The following is a 23,849-nucleotide window of genomic DNA, read 5'->3' as shown; positions in this document are numbered from 1 at the left end:
ACACAATGATGATAGGTAATAATGGGCATGAGCAATCTGTGACTACATTCAACACAAATGCCCCGTGAAACATGACTTGGAGAGAGGGAAGCCAGGCCAGGAAGAGTGCCTACTGTTCAATTCCATGTACAGAAACTTTAGAGAACATGCAAAACGTGTCTGCACTGTAGGAAGTCAGGATAGTGGCTCCCCTGGATGGGTGTGGGGGTGGTGACTGGCACGAGGGGCCTACAGGAGGCTGTTAATGTTCCCCTGCTTGCTCTGAGTGCTGGGTACAGGGATTTATTCAGACGGTCAGCATCCAGTGAGTCATATACTCCCATAAACAGACATATGCATGTGGCCAGTGCCCTGTGCTGATGACATCTATGCATACTGATTATATATCAAAGAGAAAGAGAAGAGGCCAGACTCAGTGGCTTATGTCTGTAATCCCACTACTTTGAGAGGCTGAGGTGGGTGGATTGCTTCAGCCCAGGAGTTCAAGACCAACCAGCCTAGGCAGTATAGAGAGACCTTGTCTCTTAAAAAACGAACAAACAAAAAAGACTAGGCATCTGTAATCCCAGCACTTTGGGAGGCTGAGGCAGACGGATCACCTGGAGTCAGGAGTTCAAGACCAGCCTGGCTAACATGGTGAAACCCCATCTTTGCTAAAAATACAAAAATTAGCCAGGTGTGGTAGCGGGAACCTGTAATCCAGCTACCTGGGGGGCTCAGGCAGGAGAATCACTTGAACCTGGAAGGCAGAGGTTGCAGTGAGCCAAGATGGTGCCACTGCACTCCAGCCTGGATGACAAAGCGAGACTCTGTCTCAAAAAAAAGAAAAGAAAAGAAAAGAAAAGAAAGGGGGCAGAGGCAGTGGGGACCTGTTCTGCTTATTGTTGTGAGCACTGGCAATTCCTGGGCTGTGATCGACCTTCTGATGTGTTGAGCGATTTGCCATTTTCTCTCTGTGAGATGTCTGGTGCCTACCACAGCTGCAGCTGGCTCTTCCCCACACCCCTCCCCCAGTGCTCTGCGGTCTGCAGGTGCTTGGGGACAGAGCCCTTTCTCTGTGCTCCATGTAACAGGCGTGTCCATCTTCCTGCTTAGGTGCTGACTTGCTGAAGATGTCCCGTGATGATTTGGTCCAGATCTGTGGTCCCGCAGATGGGATCCGGCTCTTCAATGCCATCAAAGGCCGGTAGGTGTTGGTTTCTCTGGGGCGCCAGCCGAAGGCTTGTGTACGTGGCATCTGGTGGGAAGTCCCTACCTCAGCCTCTTGGATGGCAGGTGGTCTGGCTGGTGGGGACAGGGCTCCTGAATTGTGGGGTCAAGAATAGGAGGAAGTGTGGCAAGAGGGGCCCAGGCCACAGCAGTGGCGTGAGACACTGCAGTGGGAGATGTGGCCCATGTGACTGGCTGCTGCAGACCCTGCCTGGAGACCCCTCCCTCTTCTTGGTTGGATGAGAACCTTGGCCTCTGGATCTTGGCCTCTGAGCCACTTGCCCACGTTCTCACATGCTCTTGTGGTCCTGGGCTCTCAGCTGCCCCCTCCCCAAGGGGAGCTGTGGACTGGGGCTGGTCAGATGGCATCATGCAGCAGTTTCAGGGCAAACTCCAGAGCAGCGCCACCCTGCGGACCTTCCTGCCACAGCAGAGATGTTCCGCAGCCATGCTGACCATGTGTGGCTGTGGAGCTGACCACGTGAGACTGATGTGATGGGTGAAATTTTTATTTAACTTCAGTGAGTTTAAGTTTTAATAGCCACACATGGGCAGCATGGTTTCAGAGTGAGAGCCAGGGTTGGAGTCCCAGATCTGCCTCTTAGGTGCTGTGCAGTGAAGGGAAAACCCTTTGCCCTGTGAGCCTCAGTTTCCTCAAATGTGAAATGAGAGCAATGGTCCTAGCTCCCTCGCAGGTTGTGTGAGGATGAAATGAGCTATGCATGTTCTGAGAACAGTACTTGGTTCACAGCAAGCCACAGACAGTGCGCGCTCTAATTGCTGCCTGAAAATGTCTTGTACGTTGAGCTTCGTGTTCTGGGGCAGAGTACCCCTGGGCAGGCTGTGGGACCTGGGAGGATCATCCTCCGCCCCATGACAGCCACTCTGCGTCCCCACTGCTGTCTTTTTTCCTCCCCGAGTTCTTCCCACTGTTGTTTCCATCGTGGAATGTTCTGAAACAGCCGCGCTTGGTCCACCACACCTACTCTGTATTTTCTCTTCTCCTGCCAGGAATGTGAGGCCAAAGATGACCATTTATGTCTGTCAGGAGCTGGAGCAGAACCGAGTGCCCCTGCAGCAGAAGCGGGAGGGCAGTGGAGACAGCAGCCTGTGTGGTGAGTTGTGGGGAGCAGAGCTGGGACCCACACATCGGGCCCCGCAGCCACTTTTGAGCCGCAGTCCAGCCTCTGTTCATTTCCAGTGAATGGTGCAGGACAGTCTGGGGCTCCCGCATACCCACATGTGGATAGGGCAGCCCAGTGCATGCTCCTTGCATGGTGCATGGTCTGACCCCGCAATGTGGACGCTGCCCCAGTGCACACCCTGAGGCTTGGGAAGGTGTTGGAATTGCCCCAGGTCTTGCTTCCAGTGAGTGGCAGTCAGGATTAGAGCCAGGAATGCCCACTCTGGAGCATTTTGTTTCCCCAAACTGCTCCCCACGCAGCTCCTAATGAGAGGAGGCTCTCGAGAACCTCAGAGGTGTGGCTGTCGGCCTTCCTGCTGCCACCGAGCATTCCCAGTGGGCATGGTGAAAGGTGCCAGCCTGGGATCCTGCTACTTCTTTTTGCTAGCAGCTTGGTTTGTTTTAGGAGCAAAATTATGGCTGGGTGTGATGGTTCACGCCTGTAATTCCAGCACCTGGGGAGTTAGGAAGATTGCTTGAGCCCAGGAATTCAAGGCCAGCCTGGGCAACATAGCAAGACCCCATCTCTAAATATTGAAAAAGTAGGCCAGGTGCGGTGTAATCCCAGCACTTTGGGAGGCCGAGGTGGGCAGATCACTTGAGTTCAGGAATTCAAGATCAGCCTCGAACTGAAACCCTGTCTCTATTAAAAAAATACAAAAATTAGCCATGCATGGTGGCATCTGTAATCCCAGCTATTCTGGAGGCTGAGGCAGGAGAATCACTTGAACCCGGGAGGCAGAGGTTGCAGTGAGCCAAAATCATGCCACTGCACTCCAGCCTGGGCAACAGAGTGAGACTCCATCTCAGGAAGAAAAAGAAAAAAGAAAAAGATAAAGAAGGAATAAAATTAGAAAAAGTAGAACTGGCTGGGAACAGTTGAAAAAGAAAAATGTACAATTAGAATTCTCTTACAAAAAAGGAATCTTAGCACAGAGGGCTGGGCTGGAAGGAACAGTGCACAGTGCGTGGCGATCTCACTGTGGTCAGGATCTGGTGAGTAGCTGGAGCCCTGTGGCCTCTGCCACCCTCTTCTCACAGAGCCACCCTCTGTGAGAAGGGGTCTGTTGCCCAGGCTGGAGTGCTGTGGTGCATCCCTGACACTCTATCCTCAGCCTCCTGGGCTCAAGTCATCCTCTTGCCTCATCTCCCCGAGTTCCTGGGACCACAGGGTGCACACGACCACACCTGGCTAATTCTTGTATGTTTTTGTAGAGATGGAGTCCCACTCTGTTGCCCAGGCTGGTCTCAAACTCCTGAGCTCCAGAGATCCGCCTGCCTTGGCCACCCAGAGTGCTGGGATTATAGGCATGAGCCACCATGCCCACCTGTGTATGCTTTTAAAATATTGGGCCTCTGATCAGGTTTATTGAACCAAGGGTTTCTCAGGTGAGGGAAAGGCTTGAGAACCTTGAATTTAATGCAATTGCATTTGCTTTTGAGGAACTCGAGGTCCTTTGAAGTTGAGTAACGCACCCTGGGTTGCGGTGGCGTTTGCTCCTGCCCAGCTGGTGCGGGCTGGGTCTGTGTCAGTGTCACTGTTATCTTCCGACTTGGTGACACTGCGGTGGCCTCCTGGTGCCCCCTTCTTTCCTTAGGGTCACTGTGCTCAGGCTGAGTATGGTTTGTGTTGCAGGGAGGGACAAAGACCAGGCCTTCTTTCTGCTGTCAAGTAATAGTTCCTTTTCACTTTCATTCATGGACCTCCAGCTACCCAACAACCCTTTCAACAGCGAAAAGAGCTGAAAAGGGACAGGATTTGTTCCTTTCTTCTGAAGTGGGTTCATATCTGGCTGCACGTCAGAATTGCCTGACTTCCCTTCAGCCCAGCTGGGTGTCACTGGGCCTGGGATGGGTCTAGGTAATCTCTGCATTTCACATAAGCACCCCAAGAGAGACTGAGAGGAATCAAGAGTAGCAGCCTGCTGGGCACGGTGGTTCGCGCCTGTAATCCTAGCACTTTGGGAGGCCAAGGTGAGCTCATCGCCTGAGGTCAGGAATTCACAACCAGCCTGGCTAATATGGTAAAATCCTGTTTCTGCTAAAGATACAAAAATTAGCAGGGCATGGTGGTACACACTTGTAATCCCAGCTACTTGAGAGGCTGAGGCAGGAGAATCACTTGAACTCAGGAGGCGGAGGTTTCAGTGAGCCAAGATCGCGCCACTGCACTCCAGCCTGAGCGACGGAGTGAGCCTCCATTGCCAAACAAAACAAAACAAAGAGTGGCAGCGTGGTCCCACCCTGCCACCCTGGGCATGGCATCCTGACAGAGGACTTACTGCTTTCTCAGGATGGGGTGGGAGGGCACAGGCAGGCTCGTGCTAGCGGAATGGCCACTTGGAAAGCGATGCTTGGTCCTCCCTCCCCCAGTGTACCACGCCATCTTCCTGGAAGAGCTGACCACCTTGGAGCTGATTGAGAAGATCGCCAGCCTGTACAGCATCTCCCCCCAGCACATCCACCGAGTCTACCGGCAGGGCCCCACTGGCATCCATGTGGTGGTGAGCAACGAGGTGAGCGCTGCTGCCCGGCCTGCCCTGACAACGCGCTCTGGGCCCCGGGACGAGCTTCAGAACCCCTGTCCCAGAAACACACTTGGGTTTGGGAGTGACAGACAGGTTCGTCTGCATGCCACCTGCTGCTGTGGCTGTCCGGGGCCGGGAGAGAGAGTGCTGAGGCCCTGTCTGGGTCCGAATGGCTGACATGCTGAGTAGCCACTCCTTACCCCTCCTTGGCTGGGTGCAGCCCGGAGCACACACTTCACTCTGCCCAAAGTGCTTACATCAGGGTTATGGAGGTCAAGAGAATGGCGTTCCCTCAGGGTGGCTGACAGGCCCCAGGGAAAGGTGAAATGGACTCGGGGGCAGGTGATGGTGAGGCTGTGGCATGTAGGGGAGGAGAGCAGAGGCCTCTGCCAAGTGGTGAAGGGTCCACAGCCTTCCTGGGTGGCACAGGGCTGTGCAGAGCACAAGCAGCTGCTGGCAGAGGGCTCAGGTACTGTGGTCTCCAGGTATCTGACCCCACCCCTGGCTAAGAAGGGGTGTTGAATATGCTTGCTGACATATTCAGACAAAGACATTCCTTGCATGTTGTAGAACAGAGGCTTTTAAGTTTGTTCTATACTGGACCCCTTCCACCTAATAACATGAGTGCGTACTGTGTCCTGGCTGTTGTTTTAAATGTATACATAGCGACTCATTTAATCCTGCCTGTCTCTCTATGTCGTGGGTGCTGTTATTATCCCATTTCACAGATGGGGGACTAGGGCACAGAGGCTTAGTAATTGCCTCTGGTTACACATCGGGTACGGGGTGGAGCTGTGGTGGGAACCCAGGGACTGCAGCTGCAGGGCCCAAGCTCTGAGCCCGCAGATTCCTAGCCCTTACTGAAGTCAAGCCTTTATTTATTTATTTAAAAATTTGTATTAAAAAAAAATGGAGACACAGTCTCACTGCATTGACCAGGCTGGTCTTGAACTCTTGGGCTCAAGCAGTCTTCCTGCCTCAGCCTCCCAAAGTGCTGGGATTAAAAGTGTGAGCCACCATGCCCGACTTTTTTTTTTTGACAGAGTCTCGCTCTGTTACCCAGGCTGGAGTGCAATGGTGCCGTCTCGGCTCACTGCAACCTCCACCTCCCGGGTTCTTGCAATTCTCCTGCCTCAGCCTCCTGAGTAGCTGGGACTACAGGCACACACTGCCACGCCTGGCTACTTTTTTTGTATTTTAGTAGAGACGGGGTTTCACCATGTTGCCCAGGCTGGTCTCAAACTCCTGAGGTCAGGCAATCTGCCCACCTCGGCCTCCCAAAGTGCTAGGATTATAGACGTGAGCCACCGCACCCAGCCTTTTTTTTTTTTTTTTAAATTTTGTGAGACAAGGTCTTGCTCTATCGCTCAGGCTGGTGTGATTTCAGCTCACTGCAACCTCCACCTCCCAGGCTTAGGCCATTCTTCCATCTCAGGCTCTTGAGTAGCTGGGACCACAGGCACTCACCAACACACCTGACTGATTTTTTGTAGACAAAGGTTTTGCCATGTTGCCCAGGCTGGTCTCAAACTCCTGGGCTCAAGTGATCCACCCACCTTGGCCTCCCAAAGTGTTGGGATTATAGGCATGAGCCACTGTGCCTGGCTGAAGTGAAACCTTTAAACAGGGCTGTGCTGGTGTGAGCAGGGATGGGATCGTGTGCCCCCAGCTCAGACCCCGAGCACTTCGGGGAACTCTGAAGTCCTCTGTGTAGAGGATTATAGAGCCCCATCCCACCCTGGACCAGCAAAGGAGTGGTAGCACACAAGGACAGCATTTGTGGATTAAGACTGATTCATTTCTTCCCATGCCTGGTCCTTGCCCTTGCTGGTGGCGCTGCCAGGAGTGTTCCTGACCTAGTGACATTGAGTACTGAAACAGTGACTGGGAAAAGTAGAGGAAAACGCAGGCTTTGGAATTGGACTGGTGTCCAGAACTGCCTCCTAGTTGGTGAATGACTTTGGGGAAATTTGCTGAACCTCTCTGTGCCACAGTTTCCACATCTGCAAAACAGGGATGCATATACCTGTGGAACAGACTGTAGTGCAGACAAAGTGAGAGAGCAGTGGCGGGGCCAGGAGACACTAAACAAGGGGTGGGCGTTGTCGTTGACCATGAACCTGCCGGGCACTTGTTATTTTGGGAAGTTAGTGGTAGAGAGATCTTAATAGGTTTCAGGATGTATAAAAACGTCACGCTTTGAAGAGTTTGTATATTTCATAGGTTGACATTAATAATCCTCTTGCCACTTGTCATTTCAACTGCCAGGGTGGGCAACAGGTCCCAGGGAGAGGTGAAATGGACTTGGTGGCAGGTGGTGGCGAGGCTGTGGCTTGTGGGAAAGGAGAGCAGAGGCCTTGCCAAGTGGTGAAGGTGCCACAGCCTTCCTGGGCAGCACAGGGCTATACAGAGCACAGGATTTTTCCTGCCTTTTACATTCAAAGTAGTTTGTAATTAGTATAAGAAGTTAACATAGAACAGCAGATTACCTGCCCCCATTTTTTTCTCCTGGAAGAGTTATTAGGTTTGATGTGATTCTGCAAGGTAATTTTTTTGTGCTCCTGTCTCTGTATGTGCCCTAGTGTATGTAGATGTAGGTTTTTAAAACATGCAGGATGGGCATGGTGGCTCACATCTGTAATCCCCACTCTTTGGGAGGCCGAGGTGGGCGGATCACCTGAGGTCAGGAGTTCGAGACCAGCCTGGCCAACATGGTGAAACCCTGTCTCTACTAAAAGCACAAAAATTAGTCAGGCGTGGTGGGCACCTGTAATCCCAGCTACTCAGGAGGCTGAGGCAGGAGAATCACTTGAACCCTGGAAGCGGAGGTTTCGGTGAGCTGAGATCGTGCCACTGTACTCAGGCCTGAGCGACAGAGCAAGACTCCATCTCAAAAAAAAAAAAAAAATTAAAACATGAAGCAAACATCCAGCCGTACACTTATCTGCAACTTGCTATTTTTGTCACCAGTTCAGAATTACTTTTTTATCACATTCAAATCTAATCCAGCTTTTTTGTTTTTTTTGAGACACAGTTTCACTCCGTAACCCAGGCCGGAGCGAGGTCATGGCTAGACTCATTGCAGCCTTGACCTCCTGAGCTCAGGTGATCCTCCTACCTCAGCCTTCTGAGTAACTGGGACCACAGGCATGTGCCAACCACGCCTGGCTAATTTTTTTTTTTTTTTTTGTAGAGACAACATTTTGCCATGTTGCCCAGGCTGGTCTTAAACTCCTGGGCTCAAGTGATCCGCCTGCCTCGGCCTCCCAAGGTGCTGGGATTACAGGCGTGAGCCACTGTGCTCAGCCTAGCTATTTTTTTTCACTACCATTTTACAGATGAGGAAAAGGAAGCTTGAAGTTCCTAACCCGAGAGCTGACTTTAGAATAGCCAGGAAGGTGAACGTGCCGAGAGCAGTGGACAGCTATAGTGTCACGGAAGGCTTGTCACTTTGCATTTCAAAATGAATTTCCTTTTGTGAAGACGAAAGCCAAAAATGTGGGGAACCCTTGCAATTTCACGGGTCCCCGAAGGCAGTTCCTTCCTCAGCTTGCCCTGTGTGCTCAAGAGTAGGCAGTGAAGCAAGTGAAGCAGAGAGCAGAACCCAAATGCCACCTCGCCTAAGTAGGCGATTCTCATTCCCCAAGGTCTCCTTGCCTCTTAACCCGGAATGTATTGGAAACCTTTGGTTCTTAATTGCCCAGAGTGCTGGAGGCAGCCTGGGCAGCCGCGGAGCCGACCCCTGGGGTGCAAGGGCACTTTATTAAACAAGAGAGTTACTGATTAAGCCCATGTGGGCTCTGCTTAGGGCTTTGCATGCCCAAGTGACTGGGCTGCCAAGAGTCCTAGATGGAGCAGGCCAGCAGAATAGAATAAATGTACTTCACGCATCATTAGGCCCTGTGGGAGGGGCAGGGGGCGACAGGTGGATGGGTTTGCAAGATTTGAGGCAGTAATCCACAGCAGGCCATAAAATGTGGATGGCATTTTTTCAATTTGAAAAGGGGTTTTGATATTGTGTTAGCTAGTGTGTGTGCATTGTGTGTATGTTTATATATTTTATTTTATTTTTTGTTTTTTTGGAGATGGAGTCTCGTTCTGTTGCCCAGGCTGGAGTGCAGTTGCGTGATCTCGGCTCACTGCAACCTCCACCTCCCAGGTTCAGGCGATTCCCCTGCCTCAGCCTCCAGAGTAGCTGGGATTACAGGCAACTGCCATCATGCCCGGCTAATTTTTGTATTTTTAGCAGAGATGAGGTTTCGCCATGTTGGCTAGGTTGATCTCGAACTCCTGACCTCAGGTGATCCACCCGCCTCGGCCTCCCAAAGGCTACTGGGATTACAGGTGTGAGTCACTGCTCCTGGCCTGTTTATACATTTAAAACATATTCTTTAAATGTAAACTGTGAAATTCAGCATAAATATGGAAAGAATATATAAAACTTAGTTGTACAGTTAAAGAATCGTTGAAGTACCCATGTACCTGCACTCAGGTTACCAGAATGTTTATGTTAGAAACCCCTTTGTGGACTGATTTCATAACAGCCAACCACCTAGTATGAATTTTCTATTAAGCATTCCCTTGCTCCTCCTCCATGTATTATTTAATTTTGCTATTTAAAAACTTTTTATAAGTGAAATCATGGTATATTCTTTCGTGACTTCTTCCACATTTTGTTTGGAGGTATACAGCTGGAGCTTATTGGCACTGCCGAGGAGCTTGATTCCATCACAGCTGGTTCATGCTTCTGCTGTTGATTGACTGCTGGTAGGAGTTTTATGTAACTGCAGACGGCGCTGCACTGACCAGTCTCATGCCTGTCTTCGTGATGCAGGAGTTTGTCTAGAGCTCATGACTTGCAGAAGAATGTAGGAAAAGTTCCTTGCTGGAAATGCATGGTTGTTCTTACCAGGTCCCATGAACAGTGTTAGAGAGGTTGACATCCCCTCCAGTAGTGGACACAGTTCCTGTTGCTCTACATTCTGCTTATATTTTTGTCATTAAATCAGCCCCATTTTACAGATAGAGCCATGGAGTCAGGAAGTTAAAAAGGTTGGCTTGTCCAAGGTCACTGAGTATTTAGTTCATCAAATTTAGAACTGCAGAGAAGAGGCTGCTGAGCAGCGTCCTGCCCCATTTAGAGACACAGGTGGTGGAGCCCTCCTTTATATTTTGTCCTTGTAGGACGCTGATGTGCAGACCCTACTGCATTAGGCCCTGCGGGAAGGGCAGGGGCGACAGGTGGATGGATTTGCAAGATTCTCGAGGCAGTAATCCAGAGCAGGCCATAAAATGTGTCTGTAGACACTGTGGCAGTGGCGTGTACCGTGTTCCTGTGTCTGTAGACATTGTGGGAGTGGGGTTTACAGTGTTCCTGTGTCTGTAGACACTGTGGCAGTGGGGTTTACCGTGTTCCTGTGTCTGTAGACACTGTGGCAGTGGGGTTTACCGTGTTCCTGTGTCTGTAGACACTGTGGCAGTGGCGTGTACCATGTTCCTGTGTCTGTAGACACCGTGGCAGTGGGGTTTACTGTGTTCCTGTGTCTTTAGACACTGTGGCAGTGGGGTTTACCGTGTTCCTGTGTCTGTAGACACTGTGGCAGTGGCGGTTACCGTGTTCCTGTGTCTGTAGACACTGTGGCAGTGGCAGTTACCGTGTTCCTGTGTCTGTAGACACAGTGGCAGTGGCGTGTACCGTGTTCCTGTGTCTGTAGACACTGTGGCAGTGGGGTTTACTGTGTTCCTGTGTCTTTAGACACTGTGGCAGTGGGGTTTACCGTGTTCCTGTGTCTGTAGACACTGTGGGAGTGGGGTTTACTGTGTTCCTGTGTCTGTAGACACTGTGGCAGTGGCGGTTACCGTGTTCCTGTGTCTGTAGACACTGTGGCAGTGGCAGTTACCGTGTTCCTGTGTCTGTAGACACTGTGGCAGTGGCGTGTACCGTGTTCCTGTGTCTGTAGACACTGTGGCAGTGGGGTTTACTGTGTTCCTGTGTCTTTAGACACTGTGGCGGTGGGGTTTACCGTGTTCCTGTGTCTGTAGACACTGTGGCAGTGGGGTTTACCGTGTTCCTGTGTCTGTAGACACTGTGGCAGTGGCGGTTACCGTGTTCCTGTGTCTGTAGACACTGTGGCAGTGGCGGTTACCGTGTTCCTGTGTCTGTAGACACTGTGGCAGTGGCGGTTACCGTGTTCCTGTGTCTGTAGACACTGTGGCAGTGGTGTGCACCGTGTTCCTGTGTCTGTAGACACTGTGGCAGTGGCGTGCACCGTGTTCTGTGTCTGTAGACACTGTGGGAGTGGGGTTTACCGTGTTCCTGTGTCTGTAGACACTGTGGCAGTGGCGGTTACCGTGTTCCTGTGTCTGTAGACACTGTGGGAGTGGGGTTTACCGTGTTCCTGTTCTGTAGACACTGTGGCAGTGGCGGTTACCGTGTTCCTGTGTCTGTAGACACTGTGGCAGTGGCGTGTACTGTGTTCCTGTGTCTGTAGACATTGTGACAGTGGCGGTTACCGTGTTCCTGTGTCCGTAGACACTGTGGCAGTGGCGTGCACCGTGTTCCTGCATCTGTAGACGCTGTGGCAGTGGTGTTTACTGTGTTCCTGCGTCTGTAGACGCTGTGGCAGTGGCGTTTACCGTGTTCCTGCATCTGTAGACACTGTGGCAGTGGCGTTTACCGTGTTCCTGCGTCTGTAGACACTGTGGCAGTGGCGTGTACCGTGTTCCTGCGTCTGTAGACACTGTGGCAGTGGCGTGTACCGTGTTCCTGCGTCTGTAGACACTGTGGCAGTGGCGTGTACCATGTTCCTGCGTCTGTAGACACTGTGGCAGTGGTGGTTACCGTGTTCCTGCGTCTGTAGACACTGTAGCAGTGGTGGTTACCGTGTTCCTGCGTCTGTAGACACTGTAGCAGTGGTGGTTACCGTGTTCCTGCGTCTGTAGACACTGTAGCAGTGGCAGTTACCGTGTTCCTGTGTCTGTAGACACTGTAGCAGTGGCGGTTACCGTGTTCCTGTGTCTGTAGACACTGTAGCAGTGGCGGTTACCGTGTTCCTGTGTCTGTAGACACTGTAGCAGTGGTGGTTACCGTGTTCCTGCGTCTGTAGACACTGTGGCTGTGGTGTTTCTGCAGCTGCGCAAGGCTGGGCTCAGTCACCGAGGCTTTCCAAATGATGAACTCATGGTTGAAGGAACGTGTTCTCTCTTTTGCCTTTCAGATGGTACAGAATTTCCAAGATGAATCCTGTTTTGTCCTCAGCACAATTAAAGGTGAAGCCCTCCTCCCCTGCCTCCTCCCCGCTTGTTTAATTGAGGTGTGTGGGCTGCATCCCTGGGGCAGTTGTGGAGGCAGGTGGGAGAGTGGAGCCTGACTGCAGGATGGGCCCTTCCAGAGAGTGCTGACCTGGGAAAAGCCTTTGGGAAAAAGAAAACACAAACTCCCTGTGAAAGCTAGCTTTAAAAATGGCCGAAGGAGTGAGATTGGCCCCCAAGGTCACTTCTGAAAGGGAAATCCTGGGCCAGGCAACTTGTTCTCCATGAACTCAGTGTTAAGTAGAAGCAAGAAGCATTGCGCATTGCCTGGGGTCCTCGAGGAAGACCAAGCCTGGAATACAGCCAGGGAGTCTGCAGGCAGCCTGGGTCAGGGATGGGGGCAAGGGGGCCCACCTGACAGTGTGCCTGTGCTCTGCCAAGGAAGAGCTTGTGGGCCAGGAACATATATTTACTCATAAAAGGTAGAGAAAGACCTGCTGTGTGCTTCGTAAGGGCTGGGGTGAATGTATAGGGTATATCAGAACAAAAGCCCTCTGACCGACTCATAGACCCTGGACCATGGTGAAGCCATTTCCCACCTTGCCTGTTTATCTAGCCACCGAGTATCTTTAGGTTCCGGGAGTCATAACATCCCTGAAAACCACAGTTGTGCAAATCCTCCTTGGAATACAGGTTTTCATCCTTGGGTCTAGGGCTATGGTGGAAAGACCTATTGTCAAAAAGACACTGAAGATCTCAGGGCCTGTGAGATCTCTGCTTCTGCCAGCACACTTTGCTGTATGCAGCCCTATTTTGGTGGTCTTTGCTGATACCCTAACAGCTTGCCTTTTGGGACTCCCCGATACTGTGGCTTTTTTCCTGTGAAATAAGCCCCGTGTTTCTCTCTTGCAGCCGAGAGCAATGATGGCTACCACATCGTCCTGAAATGTGGACTCTGAGCAGCAGTGGGCCCTGTACCTGCCTCCAACTCCCAGCCTTGTGGATCCCTGTGGATGTAGAAATTGTCCCACTGTAAGCTGTGGCCTCACCAGGCAAGCTGAGGCCAGGAGGGACCCTGCCCAGTCTGTGAAAGCTACAGAGCACCAACCAGCAGAAGCCCGTGGACACCAAGTACCGTGTGCGGAAAGCCAGTGGCTCCCTTCTCCCTCCTCTTGGCCTCCAGATTTTGAATGGTTCCTTGTTCTTTTCTGTTGGTCCAACCCTAACGTTCTAAAAGGGCAAAAAGTAGAAACGTCTGCTCCGAAACCCCTCGTTCCTTAGTTGGAAGCTTCTTGGGTGTTTTGGTGCCGCCTGTCTCGGTCCCTTCTGAGCACTCTCCTGCCTCCGGAGAAAGCTCAGCTTCACCCTGGAGGCTGGTACCCTTACCTCCTCCTCTGGGAGTTGGCTGCATGGCCAGCACTGCTGACTTGATGGGAGCAGTTTGCTCTCCTTCTCCTGTCTTCACGTTTGCTTCCCTTCTCAGTGACCCTGGCGAGCATCCGTCTTTCCTGTTCTTGGATGAATTGACGGGAGTGGGGCTGTTGTGTGCCTTCTACCTCTTTCTTCTCTACCTTGTTTCTAAGGATCTGCTGCTGCGGAACCCAAAGATGAGCTCCTATCTCTGCATCGGCGCTTTGGCGTGGTGGATGCCACAATGTACGTGTGCAGCCTTTCTCAACGACGTCAGTTCTGAGGCCCTTTGTGGGGAGGTTGGGGGTGGTAATAGAAAAGACTTGTATTTCCTAGGCAATCGTGGGTGAGGAGGATTAGGAAGGAGCATTCCATTGTATCATCAGCTGACCTTGACCACCACAATACCAGGCCCTGTTGGATGGACTTAATAGAAAGTTAGAGAAAACCTTGGTGACCCACTGCTAAATTTGCCACAGGAGCATTGTATTTTCTCTGGGCGCTCCTCACTTCACTGTTTATCTTGGTTTGTTTGTAAGGGGTGTGTTTAGAGTATTTTGCCTGCATCAGAATGGGTGTGTCATCATTCCTAATGGCCTAACTGTGGGGAAATGTGAGTGTCAGTAACTGTGGTAGACACAGAAATTCGTCTTTGTCTCGCCTCTGGTTCCTGGGATCCGGTGGTCTCTACTGGCTAGGGCTTCAGCTCTTTGTTAATGTAGCTTCATGGGGAACGCTATGACCACCGAAATGGGATATCATAGCTTCTGAATGGAGCTTCTGTGGAATAAAGTGCTAGACTTAAGGATTATCAGAATAAAACAAAGTCTGCAATGGGTAGAGCTTGTTTTATAGATGAGGAAACCGAGGCTCAAAGGGGCAAAGTCACCTGCATGGTAGCACATAGTGATAGGGTAGTGATATAAATTTATCACATAGACCAGGATGTTTCAGAATAAAAGGGGCCTTGTTAGTCATTATCTTGGGTAGTAGCCATGGCATTCCTACAGAACAGAGTGAAGACAGGCTCCTGATTCCTCCTCCTTTTTTAGAGGGGAAGCGGGGAGTGGGTTAACTAACAGCTTTAGGCTGACTTCATTTTTGGACTCAGCCCACCCACACCCGGGTGAATTAAAAAAAAAAAAACAACTGACAGCTTTTTGGAGACATAATTCACATGTCATGCAGTTTACCCATTTCTAGTGTCCAATTCTGTTGTTTTTAGTAAATTCACAGACCCACAATCAGTTCACAGAATTACAGTCAACGTTGGTACATTTTCGTCACCCCCAGTAGAAACCCCGTACCATTTGTCACTCCCCTCCTTTTCTGACTCCTGCAGTCCAGGGCAGCCGTGAATCTACTTTCTATGTAAGATTGACCTACTCTGGATATTTCATATGTCTGGAATCATGTGATGTGGTCTTTTGTGACTGGCTTCTCCCACTGAAATGTTTTCTAGGGCCATCCAAGCTGAGCATGGATCAGTACTTCATTACTTTTTCTTTCTTTCTTTTTTTTTTTTAATTGCACTTTAGGTTCTGGGGTACATCTGGCATTTCTCCCATGTTATCCCTCCCCAACCTCCCCACTACCACACTGTCCCTCCTTTGGTCCCCCCCAACAGACCCCAGTGTGTGATGCTCCCCTCCCTGTGTCCATGTGTTCTCATTGTCCAACACCCGCCTATGAGTGAGAACATGCGGTGTTTGATTTTCTGGTCTTCTGTCAGTTTGCTGAGAATGATGGTTTCCAGATTCATCCATGTCCCTACAAAGGACATGAACTCATCATTTTTTATGGCTGCATGGTATTCCATTGTGTATATGTGTTATATTTTCTTTGTCCAGTCTATCATCGATGGGCATTTGGGTTGGTTTCAGGTCTTTGCTATTGTAAACAGTGCCACTATGAACATACGTGTGCATGTGTCTTTATAATAGAACGATTTATAGTCCTTTGGGTATATACCCAGTAATGGGATTGCTGGGTCAAATGGAATTTCTATTTCTAGGTCCTTGAGGAATCGCCACACTGTCTTCCACAATGGTTGAACTAATTTACACTCCCAACAGTGTAAAAGTGTTCCTATTTCTCCACATCCTCTCCAGCATCTGTTGTCTCCAGATTTTTTAATGATCACCATTCTAACTGGCGTGAGATGGTATCTCAATGTGGTTTTGATTTGCATTTCTCTAATGACCAGTGATGATGAGCATTTTTTCATATGTTTGTTGGCCTCATATATGTCTTCTTTTGAGAAGCATCTGTTCATATCCTTCACTCACTTTTGAATGGGTTTGTGTGTTTTTTTCTTGTAAATCTGTTTTAGTTCTTTGTATATTCTGGATATTAGCCCTTTGTCAGATGGGTAGATTGCAAACATTTTTTCCCATTCTGTTGGTTGCCAGTTCACTCTAATGATTGTTTCTTTTGCTGTGCAGAAGTTCTGGAGTTTAATTAGGTCACATTTGTCTATTTTGGCTTTTGTTGCCAATGCTTTTGGTGTTTTCTTCATGAAGTTCTTGCATATACCTATGTCCTGAATGGCTTTGCCTAGGTTTTCTTCTAGGGTTTTTATGGTGTTAGGTCTTATGTTTAAGTCTTTAATCCATCTTGAGTTAATTTTAGTATAAGGTGTCAGGAATGGGTCCAGTTTCTGCTTTCTGCACACTGCTAGCCAGTTTTCCCAACACTGTTTATTAAACAGGGAATCCTTTCCCCATTGCTGGTTTTTGTCAGGTTTGTCAAAGATCAGATGGTTGTAGATGTGTGGCATTGCCTCTGAGGCCTCTGTTCTGTTCCATTGGTCTATATTTCTGTTTTGTTACCAGTACCATGCTGTTTTGATTACTGTAGCCTTGTAGTATAGTTTGAAACCAGGTAGCGTGATGCTGCTGGCTTTGTTCTTTTTGCTTAGGATTCTCTTAGCTATGCGGGTTCTCTTTTGGTTCCATATGAAGTTTAAGGTGGTTACTTCGTTCCCTTTTATTGCTGAAGAGTATTAACTTGTATAGATAGACCACATTGTTCATCGATTCATCCATTGATGGACATTTGTGCGTTTTTACTTTTTGGCTACTCTTAATGATGTTGCTATGAACATATTTGTACAAGAGCGTGTGTGGACATACGTTTTCATTTCTTTTAGGGATATACACAGGAGTGGAATTGCTAGGTCATACGGTAACTCCGTGTTTAACTTTTTGAGGAACTGCCAGATGGTTTTCTACAGCAGCTGAACCATTTTACATTCCCATCAGCAACGTATTCAGGTTTCAACTTCTCAGCATCCTTTCCAACACTTGCTATTATCTGTCTTTTTTTTTTTTTTTTTTTTTTTTTGAGACGGAGTTTCGCTCTTGATACCCAGGCTAGAGTGCAATGGCGCGATCTCGGCTCACCGCAACCTCCGCCTCCTGGGTTCAGGCAATTCTCCTGCCTCAGCCTCCTGAGTAGCTGGGATTACAGGCACGCGCCACCGTGCCCAGCTAATTTTTTGTATTAGTAGAGACGGGGTTTCACCATGTTGACCAGGATGGTCTCGATCTCTTGACCTCGTGATTATCTGTCTTTTTGATTATAGCATCTTAATGCGTGAGAAGTGCTATCTTGTTGAGGTTTTGATTTGCATTTCGCTGATGGCTACTGATGTTGAGCGTCTTTACCTGTGCTTATAGGCCATGTGTATATCTTTGGAGAATGGTCTAGCCAGATCCTTTGCCTATTTTTAATTGAGTTCTCTCTTTTTTTTTTTTTTTTACATTTTCTATTTTCCTAACCACCAGACTACCAGGGATGAGCTTTCTTTTTATTATTGAGTTGTGTGCGCTATGTGTATATTCTGGACGCCAGTCTTATCAGGCATATGATTGGTAACATTGTTCTCCCATTCTGTGGATTGTTTTCACTCTCTTGGTAGTGTCCTTTGAAACACAAAACTTTTTAATATTTTTTTCTTTTTTCATTATCCACCATCTGAATTCCAAAACTTTTTAATTTCGATGTCTAAGATACCTATTTTTTTTCTTTTGTCACTTGTGCTTTTGATGCCATATCTAGAAAACCATTGCCCAGTCCAAGGTCAAGAAGATGAATGCCTGTGTTTTCTTCTAAGAACTTTTACAGTTTTAGTTCTCACAATGGTCTTTGATCCATTTTGAGTGTATTTTTGTATATGATGTGAAGGGGTCCAGCTTCATTCTCTTGCTTGTGGATATCCAGTTGTCTCGCTGCTTTATTGAAAAGAATATCCTTTCTCCATGGAATTGTCCTGGCACCCTAGCTAAAGGCCCCTGGTTCTTACTGGATCTTGTTTCCTGGGACGTGGTGTTGTCATCGGGAAGCTTACCTTTTTTTTTCACTCAGTCCGTGTTTGACTCCACCATTTTTACAGCTGCCTTTCTGTTCTGTTCTTGCCATCTCCCTCTTTACCTGACTCAATGGTGCCAGCTCATGTCACTCTTTGATGCCCCGCAGGCTTTCTTGGTGCCTGTTCCAGCTCCACACACTAGTTCTTGGGGGAAGGTCGAGACCGGTGAATTCCTTTTATGAGTCATGAGGAAACTGAGCCATCTAGAAGTGAAATAATGTGCTCGGGGCCACACAGCCCATGAGCGGAAGGACCAGGACTAGACCTTTAGTCTTCTGAGGTCCAGCCCCTCAGGCTGTCTGTCATCACTGTACCCAAGTGATGTCACTACCAACACCAAATGATGGTGGGTTAAATTTTAATTCTCAAAAGTGTAGGAGGCTAATATTTTACTTGTTAATTCCAAAAGAGGATCTAATAAAAGTCTGTTGCCTTGGTGTGCTATTAGCGAGGCTTCCATTTTTCTGGCCTGCCCCCTGACATCTTCTCTCCTTACGTTCTCATGGTTATAGTTGAAGCTTATAGCTTATGAAAGAATAGAAAATAACAAATACCAAACAAAAGTACACATGGTTATTTGGTACCAAAATGTCTCAGGTGCCTGATTCAGCAGCTCATCCCTTCCACAGGGGTCAGATGAGCTAAAGCTCCAGGTTTTATTTTTCATTTGATTGACATACAAAAAAGCCATAGGCCTTCCCACACCTGTCCAGGGGCTTTCCTGTGAGCTCTGAGTCCAGGGTCCTGGACTGTTGAGCAGGACAGCCCTTCCCAGGGCACTTCCACCAACCTGTGGCTTCTGAACTGCAGCAGTTTTTTGTTTATTTTTTTTCTTTTTCCTTTCTTGACGCACCCAGAAATAATGCTTTACCATGCAGCCGTTTTTTAAAGTGAACCCCAGAGGGAAACGACAGACACGTGTGCTCAGGCCGCCGACTTGAACGGGAAGCCCAAGGCTGAGTTCTTAACTCTTAGGTCATCACGGTTGTTGCTGGGTATCTGTAAGGTTGAGATAAACCCTTTCCTGTTACCAGGTTGTCCCTTCACAATGAAGGGACAGAGGCTGTTGAATGGGGGAATAATAGGATTTGCTGGGAAAGGGGCATGGTATGCCTGTGGAAAGGACAGGATGGGGTGGGGAGGTGAAGGCTTTGGCTTGGGGTCCTAAGCAAAGGTCAGGTGTTGCCCTAGTGACCTCTTGGCTAGGCAGCCAGGATCCCCTTACACAGAGCTATTAACCTAGAGAGGGCTTTACCAGCAGCGGATGGGAGCCAGCCAGGGCCACAAGTTTCCAAGTCCAGCGTTGCTTCAGGGGCTGAAGATCTGAAAATCATTAACAAGTCAATGAAATAAATGGAAAAGCCTCTTAGGCTGTTGTCAGTGGAGTAGAGGGAGAAAGCCCCTAGGCGCTTAGAGGGGGTGGGAAACAGAGGATGATGGGCTGGGGTGGGGGATTAGATGTTGGCACTGCCTGGGGTTCAGGAGGAGGGACGGGACCAAGAGTCGGGGTCCTAGATCCCACACCCTCACTCAGCATGAGTCTTTTTGCCTCTCTGGGTCTCTGTCTCCTCCTTTTACAAATACAGGCCTGGCAATCTGTACAGACAGCACCGACCTGTCATGAAATGAATCTGCGGGGCGCCAGGGCTTTCCCATTTTTCCCTCCATTAAAATTGTACAAAAAGCTGGGAATGGTGGCTCACTCCTCTCATCCTAGCATTTTGGGAGACTGAGGTGGAGAATCACCTGACGCCACGAGTTCGAGACCAGCCTGGGCAACATAGCGAGACTCCATTTTTTAAAAACAAAAAATTTTAAAAAATTGCACAACAGGCAGGAGACCTTTCTGTGTGCCCATCCTGGTTGTACACAGTGCCAGCAGTGCTCCTGCACTGCAAGGTGGCATGCTTCTTGACACGGGTCAGATTATCTCCGTCATGTCTTTGGGAATCAGCCCTAGCCCCTAACTGGGCTGACTATTCCCTCAGCAAACTTATGGGGGCCCCCAGATGTTCCTTGCCAGCCAGGGACCAGACACAGTGTGGGCATAGTCTGTGTCATCGGTGCACGTGTGTGTGTTTGGTGTGTTCCTGGGTTCCTTCCCTTGCTCCTGAATTTGCCTGAGCATAGCCAGAGGCAGCCTCAGCTTGGCAGGGTGTGGAGATGGTTGCTGTTCCCTTAGCATTTGGGGAAAACAGGCTCCCCTGGTAGCCTGATGATTCCCTTTTGATCTTGTGTGACCTCCTGGAGAGTGGATGAAGCTGGTGGCCTTAGCTCTAGTGTAAGTGGCACTGGACGAGGCCCCCAAGAGCAGGGCAAGGCCCCTAGAGTGGGTCTTCCACACGACTGGCTTCACACAGGCACCTCCCCTCGGGCTGCCTGCTCTGTGTCATGCTACCAGTCCAGGGCTGCAAGTAGGAAATGTGTGTACCCTCTTCTGATTGCCACCTCCTTCCCATTGCCCCTTGGGGACAGGGCTTGAGGGCCAGTGTGGTGCTGGTCAGGCACCCCAGGCCTCCTTCCTGGGACCTGCTCAGGGGCACCCTGAGAGCTCCTGAAATCCCCACTTAGCTTCCAGACCTTTCTGCAAAAGCTCCTCCTGGCTTTCCTACCTTCCCCAATCTCCATGGGTCACAGCTAACAGATCTGAGGGCAGCTGCTGTGCTGGTGGTGGCCCAGGGCTGCACCTGCCATCCCCAGCGCTGCCGGTTTAGGGCCTTCTAGAGGCAGCGTCCCTAGGCGGCAGCTGTGAGGCACGGGTGTTCTGCTCTGTGCAGGGCAGCTGATGGGAGGAGGTGAGGAGGGGCGGTCGCTGCCTGGGCCCGGACTGGCCAGCCCTGCGATTGGGCAGCCAAACCACGTCCCCCAGCAAACGGCCAGAGTGGGAACCCGTCCCGTGCCCTTCGTCCTGAGGAGCCCTGGGGTGGGCAGCAGGGGCAGGCGTTCATCAGAGAGAAAGATGTCATTAGCTCCACACCCCTCATCCTGTGTCAGCACTTGTTAGCATGTGACTGCCCTGGTCAGCCGGCACACGGTGGGTCCACCCGGCCCACTGTCTGGTTTTGCCATCCATTTATGATCAGGAATGTTATCTTTGAAACCAATTAAGTGTCTTTTCCCCCATCAAAAAAAAATTCTCCTTATTAGTAGACATGTATTTACCAAAATACATACTCAATTGTTGTATTTTGGATTTTATCAACTTAAAAATTGTAGAAATTTGTTTGCTCTTATGCCAACGTAATATTGATTTTGTGTCTTGGCTCTGAAAGCCCAAAATATTTACCATCTAGCCCCTGACAGAAAAAGTCTGCCAACTGCTGAGCCAGACCTCCATCACCTCCATCCCTGCTGGATTAAAGAAAGTCTCAGACAATAAGGGCTTTGTAAAAATAATAAAATGATTTGGTTTGAGCTTGGAAGCAGGGGAAGCATTCAGATGAGCAGTTTCTGCATCAACCCTGCCTGTCACGTGTCTCGTGTCCTGTGTGGCCAGGGAGCCCTCCTTGGAAGGTTCTGATGCTCCAGCCGGCTCCTGCAGAGTCCGCCCTGCCACGCCGTGGGAATGTAGAGCCCTTTGCTTCCTTCTTTGCCGCCCGCTTCCTGTTCCTGGAGACCTGTCAGGCCGCTGGACTGCATCCCCTGGCCAGGCCCCTAAGGGTTGATACGTGGGGAAGGCCTTTGAGCAGTGGGGAGTGGCCGTGGCCTCCTGACCGGCTCACACTCCTGTCCTGGGAGAGGCAGCCTGATCTCACCTCCACCTAGTGCCTAGGGGACTGAGGACCTCTTGGCTTCTCTGGAGCCTGCAACCTTCCCCCACGTGTCCAGCTGATCTTCCTACTGCAAAGGGGACTGCTCACAGTGGCCTCAGCTTGGTGGTTTTGCAGGGCAGCCCCCTAGGCCTGGGATTTCTGCGTCTGGAGGATGAATAGCCTCAAATGGAAGGAGTCCCATGGTATGGGTCCGAGGTCCAGCCGTGGCCATCCAGTCCTCTGTGGCTTGCCCAGACTCTGCATCCCTGATGTCTTCACTCCAGGGGCAGTCAGCAGCCACTGGAATCCCTTTCTCTGTAGTAACAGCAGCGGTAGCAGCTGGGGCTGACCGGCCCCTGCTAGTGGCCAGGCTTTGTGTTCTGCGCATTTCCTCAGCTTCTCACTTGATCCTCCCTAAAGCGATGGGGAGGCCCTGATAGCCCAGTTGTCCAGGTGAGGAAGTCAACAGGGAGGGTAGATGGGGCCCAGGGTCCCACAGCTACTGATACCCTGAGCCAGGCTGAGCTTCCTGAAGTTCAGCGCAGATCCCACATGCAGACCTCATGCTCTCAGTTATGTGGGATGAGTTCCTTTGTCACAGCGCCGGCTCTGTCCTGAGGCCTCATTGCTGGTCTAAGTGTGCTCTGCTGGGAAAAGCTTTGTGGGAGTTGCTTGGTTAACCACAGAAGAGAAAGGGCGTGTTTGGGGTGCCTCCCCGCAGCCCCCCTGTGCTGGGTGGAAGCCTGGTTACTGTCTTTTCTAATGTTCGTGTATTTAAAGTGATTTATTTCTAAAGATGTAACCTCCGCACCTTTCTCCTGATTGGGTGACTCTTTTCTAAAGGTGGTGGGAGTATCTGTCGGGGTGGTGTGGCCCTTGGATGGGTCAGGTGGGTGTGAGGGGTCCTGGGGAGGTGGGCGTCCAGCTTCAGAGTTGTCCTACTGCCATGTTTTTGTACCTGAAATAAAGCATATTTTGCACTTGTTACTGTACCACTGTGCAGATGAGAAGTCTGTATGTGGGATCTGTGCTTGGGTCAGAATGCAAATAAAACTCACATTTGTAAGAAACCTCTGCAGCTCAGGCCTGACTTGTTTTGCTGTTTTGTTTGTGAGAGTCTGGTAAAATATACAAAACATAAAATTTGACCATCTTAGCTATTTTAATCGTACAGGTCAGTGGTATTAAATACACTCACATTGTTGTGCCGCCGTCACCACGATCCATCTTCAGAGTGCTTGATTTTTTGTTGAGACAGGATCTTGCTCTGTCACCCAGGCTGGAGTGCAGTGGCATGATCACCGCTCACTGCAGCCTCGATCTTTCCAGGCTCAGGTGATCCTCCTACCTCAACTTCCCAAGTAGCTGGGACTACAGACACATGCCACCATGCCCAGCTAATTTTTTTGTGTTTGGTAGAGATGGGGCTTCACCATGTTGCCCACGCTGATACTGAACTCCTGGCCTCAAGCAATCTGCCTGCCTCAGGCGTTGTGGGTGACACTTGTAAGTGCTGAGATGACAGGTGTGAGCCACCACGCCCAGCCCGGAATTCTTTTCATCTTGCAAAACTGAACCTTTGTACCCATTAAACACTAACTTCCCATCCCCCTGTGTCAGTCCATTTGCATTGCTATAAAGGAATACCCGATACTGCGTAATTTATAAAGAAAAGAGATTTGGCTCATGCTTCTGGAGGCTGAACAAGCATGGCCTCAGCATCTGCTTCTGGTAAGGGCCTCAGGAAGCTTACAGTCAGCGTGGAAGGCGAAGGAGAGCCAACATGTCACAGGGTGAGAGAGAGAACGAGAAAGAGGGAGAAGGTGAGAGGCTCTTTTAATCAGATCTCGTGTGAGCTCGCAGAGGACTCATTATCGTGAGGATGGCACCGAGCCATTTATGAGAGATCTGCCAGATACCTCCCACTAGGCCCACCTACTACCGTAGAGGTCACATTTCAACTTGAGGTTTGGAAGGGACACATCCAAACCCTATCACCCTTGTCCCAGCCCCTCGGAACCATTATTCAAATTTCTGACTCTATGAGTGACATCATAAAAGTGGAACCATATAGTATTTGGCCTGTGGCCAGGGCGTCCTCAAGGTTCATCCATATTGTAGCACATGTCAGAATTTTTTTTTTT

At 49.8% G+C, this 23,849-nt stretch overlaps 1 protein-coding gene across 1 annotated transcript in view; it reads left to right on the top strand.

Moving 5' to 3' along the window:
- Positions 1–22,769, top strand: part of TFCP2L1 (transcription factor CP2 like 1) — a 73,459-nt gene extending 50,690 nt beyond the window's left edge. Inside the window, exons 11-15 of the mRNA XM_012468368.3 lie at positions 1,096–1,186; positions 2,221–2,324; positions 4,766–4,908; positions 12,138–12,189; positions 13,084–22,769. Of these exons, the coding sequence (XP_012323791.1) occupies positions 1,096–1,186; positions 2,221–2,324; positions 4,766–4,908; positions 12,138–12,189; positions 13,084–13,130 (437 nt within the window). The 3' untranslated portion in view covers positions 13,131–22,769. The remainder of the gene's footprint in view (positions 1–1,095; positions 1,187–2,220; positions 2,325–4,765; positions 4,909–12,137; positions 12,190–13,083) is intronic.
- The last annotated feature ends 1,080 nt before the right edge of the window (positions 22,770–23,849 follow it).

Source organism: Aotus nancymaae, unplaced genomic scaffold (assembly GCF_030222135.1).
Source record: "Aotus nancymaae isolate 86718 unplaced genomic scaffold, 86718_ANA_hifiasm-v0.15.2.pri h1tg000029l, whole genome shotgun sequence".
Lineage (NCBI taxonomy): Eukaryota > Metazoa > Chordata > Mammalia > Primates > Aotidae > Aotus > Aotus nancymaae.
Note: the sequence above shows the minus strand (reverse complement) of the source record. Positions and strands in the feature narration are given on the sequence as shown.